Source organism: Clytia hemisphaerica, unplaced genomic scaffold, assembly GCF_902728285.1.
Source record: "Clytia hemisphaerica strain Z4C2 unplaced genomic scaffold, Clytia hemisphaerica genome assembly, whole genome shotgun sequence".
Classification (NCBI taxonomy): Eukaryota; Metazoa; Cnidaria; class Hydrozoa; order Leptothecata; family Clytiidae; genus Clytia; species Clytia hemisphaerica.
In genome coordinates, this window is record NW_027104101.1 from 4,485,435 (window position 1) to 4,500,171 (window position 14,737).

A 14,737-nucleotide genomic window follows, 5' to 3' on the forward strand; every position below is an offset into this window, starting at 1 on the left:
ACCCATCATCTCTCTCTCGTGAACATTTCAACAACTGCTTCTTGATCGGTAGAGTTCTAGAGTTCTATAGCAATAACGGTCGAATATTTACGGTTAGCTTTTTCGTCGCATAGAAAGCAGTTTTTCTTCCAATCAAAAACAGGTTTTGCAGCATACGATGATCGTAAGCGCTTTGGTTGTGGAGTTGGGAGGTTATCTGGAACTGGAAGGGTACGCTTATCGATTGTCTTTTTCCTACATGATTCATGCACTGCGATACTGGACTCTGAATTCGATGCATCGTTTAGCTCCCTTTACACAATAAGTGAAATGAAAATAAACTTAAAGGAGAAATCAACAATCAAATATTTCTAGCAGGTTACATATCACAAACACAACACCTCCTATCAGCTCCTATAGAACTTTAATTTAGATCAGACTTGGTTTTTAAACTTGTCAACATTCTTTCTAGCTTCTAGTCCAATATTAAAAGGAAATAAAGGTCCACATTTAAACTAAAAATTAAGCTTACCCGAGCAAGATATCCAAACCACGATAATTGCATGCTCTGATCAAAGTATTTAGACCTTTTCTTGTAACGGTAACTTTCTTGACATCGCTGAAATCTTTCTTACATATAATGCAATATTCCATAACTTTATTTTAATTTTTCCTTCTTATACTCTAAATGAAAATCGAAGTAAGACTAGAATGATATTCCAATACTCAAACAACCAAAACTCAAATCCAAGCGTCTCCTTCATACACCAAAAGCTTTTTACTAACAACAAAGATCTAACAAAACTTCGTGTAGGAACTGGAATAAATTTAGATATTCGCACATGGCCTATAATTATAAAGAAAATATGAAAATCAAAACATATACTAATTATAAGAAAACAAAATGAAAATATTTATTATAATTAGAATATAAAAAACAAAAGCAGCTGACATAATAGCAGATTTATTGACTTTTTTTCGACTTGCTATAAGCTCTAACTTAATTTAATATGGAATTTTCTCATTATGACGCCATAAGTTTAGGCTCAATTTACTGTTATTCAGTGCATTTATAGGGTATTTTGTAAGCAAAAATGTTGTTCAGCTTTCTGCAAGGCTCCAACGGTATATATATGCCTATGTTTGAAGAAGTTTGATTTCCGAAGTTTTTGACCTGATGACGTCATAGACCTTTAAGCCCAATTTACTCACATTCAGTACATATTTCGAAAATTTCGTAAACAAAAAAGTTGTTCAGAATTCAATAAGCTTTCCAACAGTATATAATATTCCTATGTTTGAACAACTTTAAATTTGAACAAATTTTAGCGCAGCCATTATGGATTATGACGTCATAGCTCGTGACGCCAAGGTGCTGAAGGTGGGGGGTTTTAATGGGAGGTTCCCAAGACCTTTCCCTAACTATGTGCAAAATTTCAGCTTTATATGTATTTTTTTCCGGTCATAACCTAATTCCCTTCTACTATATACAAAACATCCATAATGCGCATTCATTTTTAAGGATGGTAAATATGCTGATAAACTGCTGACTCAGCGAAAAGTATCAATGATTTTCAATATTTAAACCAAAATATCTCTACGAAGTGACACAATTCACTACCTCGGCCGCTGGTCTATGATTGTAGATAAACTCGAAAGTAAAGCTATCACTTTTACACTACTTTCGTTCACCTTTTTAAATTTTCTGTTAATTCTTATATCATTATAGACTTTGTCATCAAGTGTGAGAGTTGCGCAATAGAACTTTGCGGTTGATATTTTTGCTTCCAATTCTAAAGTTTTTACCTCAATCACGTCTAAACATATTTGAGAGCGCCTTTTGATTTGCGTTTGAGGGATAATGTCAGCCTAGCTAATTCAAACCTTTAACAGAAAATCTACTTCGCTCGAATTAAAGAGAGATCTAAATTATAGAAATATTGAGAGGGGACTGAAACTATTAATGTTGAAATTTTGGCAAATCTTTCTTCCTCAAAAAGGCAAAAAATTGATTTTTTCCTAAAATCCACATTATCTTGGAATACTTTTGGTGGCTCTTACGCATTGGTAAGAGGGATACAAAAATTGTGTTGGAGAGTTTATTCTTTTAACACAGTTAAGTAATTATCTTTTTATATTATGATTGGATATTGATAGTGTCATGAAAATCTTCTTCTCCTTCACGAATTTTGCGCCCTTCTTTTCTACTTGGTCAGGCCAGGCGGAAGCGGGGAGGCTGGGGAGGGTCAGCCTCCTCACTTTCGAGTAACGGAGATTTTTTTTCTCGAATTTTTGGCGCATTTTATCTCATTTTCAAGATTATCCCGCCGGGCCTGTTTATTATTAAGAGGTTTGGCACAAGGGTCATATGGTCATTTTACTTTGATTTTCTTTCTATAAGAAGATGTAAATTCTAAGTACTGTACAATATAAAGATTTGTAAAATGTTTGAACGAAAAATGATTGAAACTAACTTTATACAATGTTATAACATTAACCCCTTCCGTGCCCATGTCTCAAGTATTTTCAATGATTGCGAAATGTTTTTCTAGAATGAATTGAGCAGCTGCACAAAAAAAAACTGGGCAAAAAAGAAATGTCCAGTATATTTGACATTGGGCCTGGCGGCTAACAACTGATGAGGACAAATATACATGCCATCGGCTGCTCAAAACACTTTTTTCATTTTCTCCCGCCGAAAAAAACTGCATCGCCTCGAAAATCTTTGTCAATTTTATTGCCATTTTTCCCCGTGAGCACAAAAAGGGCTAAAAAACTTAAGAAGAAATTTTAGAGGCTTTGAAACTGCTCCAGATTGTCCAAATGATGTTCCTGAACTGGCTAAATATTATTTAGTAAGTAAGTAAGTAAGTTTGCAACCGCAGTCGAGGGCGACCCGAAAGCTCCCTTTTCGTATAGATGTCTACCCGAAGGTAGGGGAGGGCGCTACTCCTTTCCCTGGATTTCTCCACTTACCCTTTAGTTGCTGAGCATCAAGCAGAGAGGCACCAAGTACCATTTTGGGAATCTTTGGTATGACCCAGCTGGGGATTGAACCCACAACCTTGCGCACCGCAGCTGGATGCTCTACCTTTATGCTACGGTCGCATATGATTTAGAGCAATTTCATAAGCTTGTCTTTAACCTTTACCACGGCGAATATCTTGCCAGCCCTTTGTCATTTGATCAAAGCTAGAAAGAAATTGCTTTCCTATGAGTGTTGTCTGAGACACATTACCAGACCCAGACTGTGATTTTTGCTTTATCTTTGCAGGCTAGCTAGGCTCCTTGGGAGAGAATAATCAATCTGGGCTGATCCTAAATTCAGCAAAAAATTGGGATCTCAAATTAAAGTCTTATAGTGCAGGCCGTTTTCCAAATACACGGAAATAAAAAATTGAGTTCAATGGGGCTTTCTTAAAACCTTCAAACCACGTCTCTCACTAAATTGCGACCGATTCTCTTTCGCATTTAGATTCACCAGTTTTGGTTCTTTTTTTCGGTCCCGTAGAATTCTCTGTTCCCCTTTGCTCAAACAACTTCTTCCTATCTTCTACAACTGACCGATTTTTCTTCCCAATTTTCTCGGGTTTCCCCTTTTCCACAGGTGTAGATTTTCCGCGCTTCATTGCAACATCCGCAAGTTCATAACCATTTGCATTCTTGCCACTCTGTTTTTTCTTTCCACTTTCTGAAGGTTTTAGTCCTGTATCCTGTTTATCTGATTCCAGATTCGATTTTCCCGATTTCGACTTTTCGGATTGTTCATTGTGGCTTCCGTCTTCATTCATTTCGTAAATAGTTTGTCTTACACTTGGTCCTTTCGGTAAGCCACCGCCGTAATTAAACTCTTGCCCTGTGTTAAAAAAAGTAGTGATATTAATGACGTAATGTTTTCTACGGAAATGTTACATCGTATTATGTTTTTGATTATTAGAGATTGATGCATTTTTTATATTAAATTCGATGTTGATACCTCTCTAGTCTTTTTCTAAAGTCTACCTTCAACTATACGCAGACCCGATATCTACGGCTAATTTCAAAATTCATTGCCGTTGAGGGTCTTGTCATTGTCTTTTCAGATTTTAGATTTTTCAAACCGACCGCTTCGATGAAATACGGGTGAGAGAGGAGGGACGACTAGAGCTGCTATTTATAAATCATAAATCATACTTCATCGCAGAAGTTTCCGTACGGGAATTTTTTTTATCAAACAATTTAATACTACAAAACGATAAACGTGAGATTTCAGTGTGAATCGTGTGAATGCACCGACAAAATATGATTCGGACCGTTCGGAATGGCTTTCAGACTGTAAAGGCCCAAAATTCAGTATAAATACGTACAGATAGCCATACCTTCATTTTTCAGTTGAGAATTCTCTTGCTCATCTGTCGGGTCAGAATAAATATGTTGTGATTCATTTTGAGGCCAATTCTTCTCTTTCCCTTTGATGGCTTTGAATTTCTCATAATCTTCATCTTGGCCACTTTTTAACTTGGATTTTTTCGAAAGTTTTGGATTGTACACTTCAACCTGTAGATGAGTGGAAATCGGTGCAATCACAATATAATTCAGTGAAACCTCTATAACTCGAACCTCTATAACTCGAGCGAGTATTACCTTAACTCGAAGAAGTTTTCTAGTCCCTTCATATGAGATGGAGTTTTTATAAGATACTTTAATAATTGGTTATTTGATATGCGTTCTTTGGAAAAAGTAACAAAATCGTTTTATTAGTGGTTAACGACCAACCAAATCAAATAAGAGCGTGTTAAAAACTCCATCTTGTCCCATTCCCTTCAGTTAACAATATCCTTTAGATTTTCACTGCATGATCAGCATAACATAGCCCCCCTTCAGTCAACAATATCTCAAATTCAGTCTTCATGACTCTCACTCACTCAAACTCAAACCCAAATCGATTTTGCTGAACAAGAAAGATGTATAATTTTTTTGTCCCGTGCAGTGCGGCTCCTGGTTTAAGAAGATTGATCAAACTATTTCCTTACATTTTTTGAACCATCTTTTTTGTATTGCGGCAAAACCTTCACCTCAGCATCTTTGAGGAGTGCTTCTTCTTCATTTTCGTTCTCATCTGAAGTAAAAATTTAGAATGCAAAAAATTACCGAATAAAATCGGAAAATGAGGATTGTGATTTTTATTTGGGGTGTTGGATGAGAGAGGGTCTATGAAACAAATCATACATTTACTAAAAAATAGACAAAAAAAACGACAAATTTCATAAAGAACGACAAAGAACGACAAATTTCGCCGTCCACAAGCCCGACCAAAATTGGCTATGTACATCCTTACAGATTCATTCCTTTTTGTTTATCACGGGAATTAATTACATGTGATTTAAAAAAAACAACTAATTACGCATGCGTGTTATAATGTCAGGATTTGCAAGACAAACCTACTGTGGCTAAACGTTCTAAGAAAAAAATTATTTAAAAAAAACATGAACACTAAACACGAGAAAGGCACTGAAATTAAGAAGTTAAAAGCATAATGATTGATTGAAGTCAAGTACAGTTGACTCTCTCTAATTCGATCTTCGACTAGGAATTCTCTTCGAATTAGAGAAATATTCGAATTACAGGGAGTATTTTACACTACTTTTCGGCTGAGGGGAACAATATTTCGAATAATAGAAGTTCGAATTAGAGAGAGTTGATTGTAGTATTAAAACGGTTTTGATAAGGATGAGAGTACTCTTTGCCCGAGTGTTTATATGTCTCACCAAGGATTTATTATACACTGGATATACAAGTACCTGATTTTTGCTGATGTCTCATGATCTAGCTATGTCCGCAGTAATGATATTATTGTTCACTCTCCTTTCCTGATTAGATGATTTTTCGAAATATTTTGATTGCGTTTTTTATCGAAAATCACTTATCCAATTCCCAAAAGAGACTTAGAATTTTCCTGTGAGAGTCAGATTCTTCTGTTTAATTGCCAATCATGTGCAGTTATGTCGTTTTTTGTGAGAAAGATGCAAAAGATTGTGTTGTGCATAAGAAATTGAATGTTGACACCGGAAATTTTCAAACTTCAACCACAAAAAAACCACCTTGCAACCATGTGCCTCCAAAAGATTTTCATACCACATTTGACACCAAAGACACTCAAGTCTAATGTTTGTTACTTTTAGCTCTTGTGGTAACAGTTTGGGAAAGATATTCCCAATTGAAAATTTCGTGTTACTATAAGAGCGCGGTCAATGAAAAATCTCGTATAGTAAAGATTACGTCATTTATAGCATAATTAGTATAATTATGCTATTGTTTGGGGCTCCAACCCTAACCCTAACTGGGATGATCGATATTCTTATAAAAAATGTTTCTTATAAAACATAGATATTTATAAGCAGTGTTTCTTATAAAACATCGATATTCTTATAAAATATGTTTCTTATAAAACATCGATATTTATAAGCAGTGTTTTTTATAAAACATCGTATAAATTAGGTAACCGCCACATCCCCGACCGTCATTATCATCGCGTGTAATAATCGCTTGTGGTTTAAATTTACGCATGCATGCGCATTATATGTGATGTTGAACATTTATATAACATTACGCAATGGCTTCTTCCAAATATGGTAATACGAGATTTTGCATTGAACTGGCTGAATGTATCCGGCTTGGTATTCTAGCCTTACTTTCAATTTTTTTCCCTGCAAAAGTACGAAAAGAAAACGCTAGAGAACTTTTTTATAATGAGATTAATAATATTTTTTTAAATCAGATACATTCGAGCCGCCATGACAGTTGTCCTTTGCGGACATATCTAGAATAGAACATCAATTGTTTTCTGAAACAAAGGAAATACAATTGTCGCTCTCCATCGTTTTACGAGTCATTTATCCAGTGGCTCTTATAATTCCTTGGTCTCACGCCCGGGGGGGGGGGGGGTACTAGGTTTGCGAGGTGACGGGTATGTCCGAGCCAAAAATCGAAAATCGACCCTTTGAGAGACAAAATTTTGGTGATTTTGGGACCCTTTGAGAGACTTTTTCCTAAATTTTGGTCCATTTTTTCCAAATTTTGGTTTGATTTTCACCGAATTTTGGTCAAAATTCTTGGAAATCGTGACCCTTTGAGAGAGAAATTTTTGATTTTTGTGATTTTGGGACCCTTTCAGAGACTAACTTTTGAATTTGTACCCCTTTGAGAGACTTTTGAGGAATGAGAAAAGGTACCCTTATGGCTCGCACATACCCGGCACCCATTTTGCCTAAGTACCCCCCCCCCCCCGGGTCTCACGTCTATCGTTCTATGTCAATGCATTTGCCGAATTGAATTCATATTTCAAAACTCATCCAATCTTACCATCTTCTTGAAGGTCCACGTACAGTTCTGGTTTGACTTTTTTCAAATGAGTATATTGTTTGCATCCATTTTCTTCCACAGCTTCGTCTTTTCTATTCGATTCTTTATTTTCATCATTACGTAATAATGCTACGTCATCGTATGACGAGTCAGCATAATTTTCATCATTACGTAATAATGCTACGTCATCGTATGCTGAGTCAGCATAATTTTCATTGCCGTTCTTCAAAGTTACATCATCATATGCCGAATCGTCATTAATAGCGCACCCATCTGAAAACGTATAAAATCATATAACTTTTATATAAATTTTACAACTTTTATATCATTGCCACCGCAGGAAGCCTAAAGCTTCCGAGGATGGCATTCATAGCTTCACTCGTGAGGGAAAGTTGGGAAAACATCTCATAATTTTGCGCGCGCGTTTCAGTATTTTAGTTCCGGTTAAATGGTGTACCGTAACATTCTTAGCTTGACTGCATTTCTATTGTTTTATCATCATTAAAAACACTTTTCCGGATTAGTTTTGATCTGATTACCCATTTTCAAAGCTCTATATGTCTTTTTTTATTACCTCAGGGAGTCGAATTAAGGGAAATTCCTTTTTTGTTGGGAAATTCCCTATTTAAACCACAAGTAGTTATTAACCGCTCTGAGCAAAGCAAATTAGAAAATTTGAGTCTTTTTAAAACTTGTCGCGTGACTATTACATTAAAAAGGCAGATTAGTACAGTAGCGTTTACTATGATATAAACAAGCCATTATATACCATTATTTTGGTAATAAAAGAGATGACAAAAAAAAAGTAAAAATAACTTTATCTTATCTCTATAAGAAGATATCTATGAGATAGACACAACTTGCTAATATTTGTAGACTAAATTTTGCTTCAGATGAGATGCCATTCTAACAGAAGTAAAGGCTATCAGTAACATTTCTTTCAAAATTCAACAACTTGATCGTTCTTCTGCGGTGGCACTTTAATGAAAATTATGGCTAGTATAACTTTTATTTCAGCCATAGCTCTAGTCGCTGAAATAAAAAGGTTTTGACTATTAAGTGCACATAGTAACTAGCGAGTTTCTCAGTAAGCTGAATGCAGAAACTAAGTTGTTGATAACAAAATCCGCAATGGGCAAAGGTAATCTAACAGATTACAACGCTCTCCAAACAACATCACAACTACTGCACATAGTTACTAGCGAGGTTAAGCACCGTAAAGTGCGATACTGTAGGCCTGTACATAACTTGCCAAAGCAAACCATGCAAGTGAAATCTTATGTACAGGCCTACGATATCGCATTGAACAATGTAAATAAACACTTGCTTAACCTCGCTACTGGCTCAGTACACGTTTTTTTATGAGAACAAACTATATAAGAACATAAGGCTTTGATGACCGAAATGTTAAGAAGAAGTTTTAAGAACATTTTAAAGCTTTGTGGACTCTAAAACAGCCGGTTTCTTAAGAAAAATGGCCAAAATGTTCAAAAAATGGTGAAAATAAGAACATAAACATTTTTAGGCTTTAAAATCATCCAAAGGCTTTAAAAATTTCAGTAAAGTAGTAGACTTCGTCGATGACTACCTAAAACTAGGAGCGTAGATCGACTTCACCCCTTGATTTCTACTCTTACTCTACCCCCTCTTCTCACAGACCCGGTGGGACCCCTCCCACTGAAAGATTTACCAAAATACCTTTCCCTTTTATGAGGTCTTAGAAATATCATATTTCCTTTTGATTTTAACGATTTGCATTATCATACACGCTTTTTTATAAGAATACACTTTATCAGAATGTCCATGATGAAAATGGCCAAAGAATATTACCATCATGGAATTAAGCAACTGAACCTAAGAATTCCATTTTAAAGCATTGTCACGTGTAAATTGCCAATAATACCCAAAAAAATTAAAATTATCCATGATGAAATGAAAAAACACCATTCTTATAAAAATAAGCGTGTATTAACACAAAATTCACAACGTTGAAATTTACATTTTAGTAAATACGATATTTCCATTCCTTGAAATGCAGGGAAATATAAGTTTTCCTAGAAATTGTAAATATGCAATAGTCAAATATGTATATTTTCAAAACTGATAAGGAAATATCTTTTCTACTAAATTTCCATTTTTTGAAATCTATCTGTTTCGTCTAGGGGCTGTCCACATAGTACGTACGCAATAAAATGTCGAAAATCGAGTACCCCCTCCCCCCTGTACGGAAGCGTACGCAAATGGCTATACCCCCTGGTAAGTACATACTTTTTCATTCACCCCCCCCCCTCGGTTGAAGAAAATTTCGAGTTCAAATCGTTTGGTTCGGACCTTTATTTCATACATGAAACTCATAATGTTTATTAAGAAACTTTCTTTTTCTTTTTCCTTGATGCGTATAAGATCGTAAAAGTCGACAAAAAACAAGCAAAATAGGGCCATGAAAAATTTTCTCTGCTTACGTACATTTTCCTTTGATCCTTCCTGTACGCAAGCATACGCTTCTGAGAAGACCCCCCCCCCTTAGTCCGTACGTACTATGTGGACGGCCCCCTAGTGAAAGTAAAGTTCCTGACCCTTTTGAGGAGGTGAATTATCGCGTATTTTATCAACATCAACATATGTACTTTCATCCTGTTTTTGTTCCAATGCTATAAAAGAAGAAACAAATAATGTCGAATTTTATGATTGGCTAACATAACTAAAGGTAATTGTCGCAGACTTTTTTTCAGCGGTGTAGATTGAAAAGCAGTCCTATTCTAACTCAAAACTACTTTTTTGAACAGTATGACTAGAAGTCAGGTGGCTTTCCCCTTACTCGACTCACGCAAAGACTCCCTCAATTATTCGAAATTTCAAATTTTTGGATTCTAATTTTTAGTTCCTGCTGAGTAAAATCAGGGCAGTATGTCTTCAGTTACCCGGAGCTAGGACGTTCTAAGATGAGTCCACAGTACTGTGACTTACAATTTATGATACCTAAAGGAAGAAATTTTTGCGGAAATTTAATTTAGCGGACCAACAAAAAAACTCGTGTCACGAAATAGCACAATTTTGGGGAATAGCGGCATAAAATTGATCAAAATTTAAAACTTTTACCAAGAACATATTATTTTGAGCTTCAGGACATGAAATGTATTTTTAAAGAAAAAAAATATCTCACGCTTTTTATGATGGTCCGTGTCTGGAATTGGCTCATAGAGGTTTCCTTGACTACGGTTTTGATCCTCGTTGTTGTTCATTCTATACCCAGAATGCATTTCGAAATTTCCCGATCGTTGGCTCACATTATGGCATCTGGACTTTCCTTAAAGAACGAAAAAAGGGTTTGGAAGGTTCTCAAAAATCAAATTTTGAGACTTATATCAGCGACTCAGAGCGCTAAAAAGACCTTTCAATCTTAGAATTGTTATTAGATGGATTGTCATCTAAGAAGAAGATGCGTTTATGCGTGATTGCGTGATCGGAGGAACCAACGTTATTCATGATCTTGGATTTGAGTTTGGATGAAAACGAAGTTTGACTTGTCAAAGAACTGAATTGCAAACAGTTTTGATTCCAGCATTGGGGACCATAGAAACGAATTGGAGATAGTGATTGGTCAAAGTGTATAGTGAACAAGGCATTCCCCTTGGATTCTGGTACCTAATTGATGTTTAGGATTAATGAAAAGTTTGTTTAAAATTTTAGGAGCTGTTTTATGTTTAATGGTTGGTTCCTCAGATCACCCGTTCTCGGAACACCAAACACTCCTTCAAGGAGATATTGTGAGTGTGATGATCTAACCTGGTTATATCAAAACCGAATTTGGAATAAACATTTTTTTGAAGAAATCTCTTAGGAATTCCTCGAGGGATCTATTGTAATACTAAAAATCAAAAACTCCGATCAGGTCTATTATCCCTATCAAGTGAACTAACCTGTGTTTTTTGAACAGCAACACAATCTTTTTAGCTTGCAGATGTATAGAGTTAAAGTAATACTCAGTATGATCAGAAATGCAGCGATTGCACTGGCTATCCAAATCTGATTTTTGGTAGTTTCTTTGGCTTTTGGGTTAACTAAATCATAGAAAAAGTTTATCATTACAATCTCATACCAAGAGCTAACCGAGAGCATGTTCAAACTATTTTAATTGAAGAGTGCAAACTCGAACCCAGTCCATTTGTTCCTTTTTGTGATTCTAGGTATGACATTGTGAAGAGTACTGTACTTTCGTGAGGGCTATCAGAATAACAAAAAGGGACCTAACCCTTAGAACCTCACTCAATCTCCCCTTTGTGGCACAATAGGTGACAGTTATGTACGGTTTTGACAAAAAGGCATTGGTAAAATTATTGTTATTACAGCTCAAAAATCCAGCGGAAATAACACCAGGGTAATTAAAACGCTTACTTGCTTCTTTGAACGTATTTAGATCGAATTCTGTTGATGAAGCATTATATCTGAAACCACCAGACACTTGTCTTATGACTTTGACTCTGATTCCTGTTGAACTTTGAATTGTCTCTTTCTTGCATAATTTATGCGAAAGTTGGAATGATGTTTGGTACGTCTGTAGAATGTCTTCAACACCTGATATCTGAAACCTTTGATAATATTCTACCTATGAGATGATAAGAAAATATTTTAACACCCATGTCTCATAGCCCCAGTGAAGCTTTTTCCCATAGCGAGGGAAAAACTACATAGGAATAGAAACTCTTTTGTCGCCAGCTCAGAAAGTCCAGTGGGGATGGTTTTGGAGTGAATTTTGAATGGAGATGAAAACAAAGGTAATTTCCAAGTAGGACTGAAATTGTAGGGTATTTTTTCTACTGGGGACGAAATTTTGTAGTAGCGAGGGCTCAACCGGGTCTTTGACACAGAGGTGTATTATACACTCACAAAAAATTAATGTATTTGATTCTTGTTAACTCGAAGCGAATTCTCTTGGTGCATTGAGAAACTTATTTGATTTACTGATACACGCTTTTTTTATAAGAATACACTTTATAAGAATGTCCATGATGAAAATGGCCAAAAAATTAAGAATAATGCTAAGAATATCACCATCATGGAATTTGGCTACTGAAACTAAGAATGTCATTTTTAGAGCATTTTCAATTAGAAATTGTCAATTACCCCCAAGTAAGGCTCACTGCTTTCACAAAAATGCCATTTTATGCTTGAGACGTATGTGCTAAATGTTACATCTAGTCTGAATTAGGGTCCTAACCTAAGAATGCTGTAAAAATATTTTAAGATGATTTGCCCAAAAAAGAATATCCATGATGAAATGGATTTATATTATGGTACCATTCTTATAAAAAAAAGCGTGTCTAGTTTCCTGTCCAAAGAAGATTTTTTACTCTACTTGTGATCATGGTGGGACGAGATGGAGTTTTTACAACCTTTTATTTGATTTGCTTGTTGGTCGTTAACCAGTAATAAAGCAATTTTGTTACTTTTTCTAAAGAGCGCGCCATTTTTATTACTTTAAATGGCCAATTATTAAAGTATCTTATAAAAACTCCATCTCATCTGATCATGGTGCAAAGAAGACACCGAAACATCAAGAAATGAATGAATTCAAATTTTAGTTTTCACTTTTAACACTATACATTGCACTTTTAACACTAAGAAGATTTCCAGTTTATCAAAAAACATAAGGCACTACTTACATTGTAAAAACCTTTGGTTGAGGAAATATTATTCCAAGTGGTAATGATGCAAGAAATTTCTGCTTCTTTATCATCTCGAAGGCTGACTATGAATTGGACATCAATTTTAAGTTTTGGTGTTGGCGGTGCCGTTATTTTGGCTGGCGTTTTTACTACTGTTGCATTGTTAGAATTATTATAATGTATTGTGGGTATAACAGATGAGGCCAGACTTTCAGCTTTGATTACCAGTTCTGTAAACAGGAATGTTTTGAGTCAATTTCAGGTTTTATGAATTTAAAACAAAGCGGATTATAAGTTTCTACTAATAATTGAGAATCTGGAGAAATGATAGCAGTCATGGCTGAACCTAGGTCCATGTTGTTGGGTTCAACCCCTAGCTGGGTCATACCAAAGATTCTCACAATGGCACTTGATGCCTCTTTGCTTGATGCTCAGCAATTAAGAGAAGGATCAAGGAGAAAGAGTGGCGCCCTCCTCTACCTTCGGATAGATAGCTATCGAAAGAGGAGCCTTCGGGTCACCTCCGACTTTGGTCGCAGACTTACTACTTACTAGGTAAGAAGGGGATGAACTAGTTTGACAGTTTAAGCCTGTTTTCGTTGGTGTGGTGTTCCGAGAAAGGCGTCAATGTTTCAGTATTTCGGTGGTCGTGACCCTCGTACACCCCCTCATAGAATTCACTAAGAGAACCGTAGAATCCCTGGATAGGACGTTCGTTTCCCAATATCCCGATAATAGGTTAAAAATTGTTTCTTTCGAAAAGCAATACTTAAAAAGTTATAAATAAAGTTTACCTGTCACGAAAATCAGAAATAGAAAAAGCACCGTAGCCTTCATTGTCCGTATTTATCTTTTACTGTCCAGGAAGGAGATGCAATCTGCACACGTTGTTTGACGTTTGTTCGACGTTTGTTTGACGTTTGTTGACGTTTGTCTTACGTTTGTCTGACGTTTGTCTGACGTTTGTTTGACCTCCAATACCTTTGATACGTCCAATACGTTTGTTTGACGTTATTTCGACGTTTGCTTGACGTTTTTTGACGTCCAATAGATCTCAAAGGTTTCCATTAAATGTTGACATCAACTATCAGGCAAAGCTTTTAAGTGGTAAACTCATATTTACGAAACATTATTTTCACTTTGGCTCTGTGAAAAAGTAACAAGCATTTAAATCCATTTGATTTAAGAATGTATTTATTTTTTGCTCCGATGTGGAAACCAGTTTCATAGGAATCTTTCAAATTACAATGGCATGGTGTCCACATGGTAGCAAAAGAGATGACCTGATTCAGAGCAAATTGACACTAGATTAAAAATATTCAGAATTTAGGTATGAAAAGATTCTTTCGAATGAATTTTAAATAGCTCCAAATATGTAAAGTCTATTTCAAATTAGCTGTAACTTTAGCCGAAAGTAATAAGTTTCCTCTATATAACAATATTCCACTATCCAGTTTGTCTTTTCAACGAGCACAAAATCGCTACTTAATTCAAATTCTATCAAAAGTTATTGAGGTTTGAAAAAACACTGCCAGCTAATTTGAAATAGACTTTGATTGTATTCTATAACATTTCTGTATCTATCTTTGGATCATAAACTGTAGACTTTGGATCCACCATTTGGAACGCCTGTTCCTATTTCTTCCACCATATATCATATTTACCCTTTGCTCGATCAAAACACTTTACCTCTTGATTTGTGTCTCACACAAACGAGAAAGTATGTTTCACTTTCGGCAAGTCAAAGCGTG

The 14,737-nt window shown here is 35.7% G+C and overlaps 1 protein-coding gene across 1 annotated transcript; it reads right to left on the reverse strand.

The window, feature by feature from the left end:
* Window positions 1–56: 56 nt before the first annotated feature.
* Window positions 57–14,134, reverse strand: LOC136812999 (DNA ligase 1-like). The gene is made up of 11 exons (XM_067069506.1): window positions 13,781–14,134; window positions 12,984–13,216; window positions 11,716–11,926; window positions 11,241–11,381; window positions 10,484–10,627; window positions 9,897–9,971; window positions 7,321–7,593; window positions 4,992–5,077; window positions 4,338–4,515; window positions 3,544–3,835; window positions 57–291 (listed from the first exon to the last, which is right to left on the reverse strand). Exons 1-11 carry the CDS (start codon window positions 13,821–13,823, stop codon window positions 57–59), a joined length of 1,911 nt encoding a protein of 636 aa, XP_066925607.1. The 5' UTR covers window positions 13,824–14,134.
* Window positions 14,135–14,737: the final 603 nt, after the last annotated feature.

What these genes read in the sequence shown, in the direction of transcription:
- LOC136812999 (XM_067069506.1), bottom strand. Translation starts at nt 13,823, where the DNA reads ATGAAGGCTACGGTGCTTTTTCTATTTCTGATTTTCGTGACAG. An exon ending in CACGGACCATCATAAAAAGC is followed by an intron (nt 9,972 to 10,483) that starts GTGAGATATTTT and finishes CTTCTTTTATAG; the next exon opens with CATTGGAACAAAAACAGGAT. An exon ending in CGTGGACCTTCAAGAAGATG is followed by an intron (nt 5,078 to 7,320) that starts GTAAGATTGGAT and finishes TTTTTACTTCAG; the next exon opens with ATGAGAACGAAAATGAAGAA.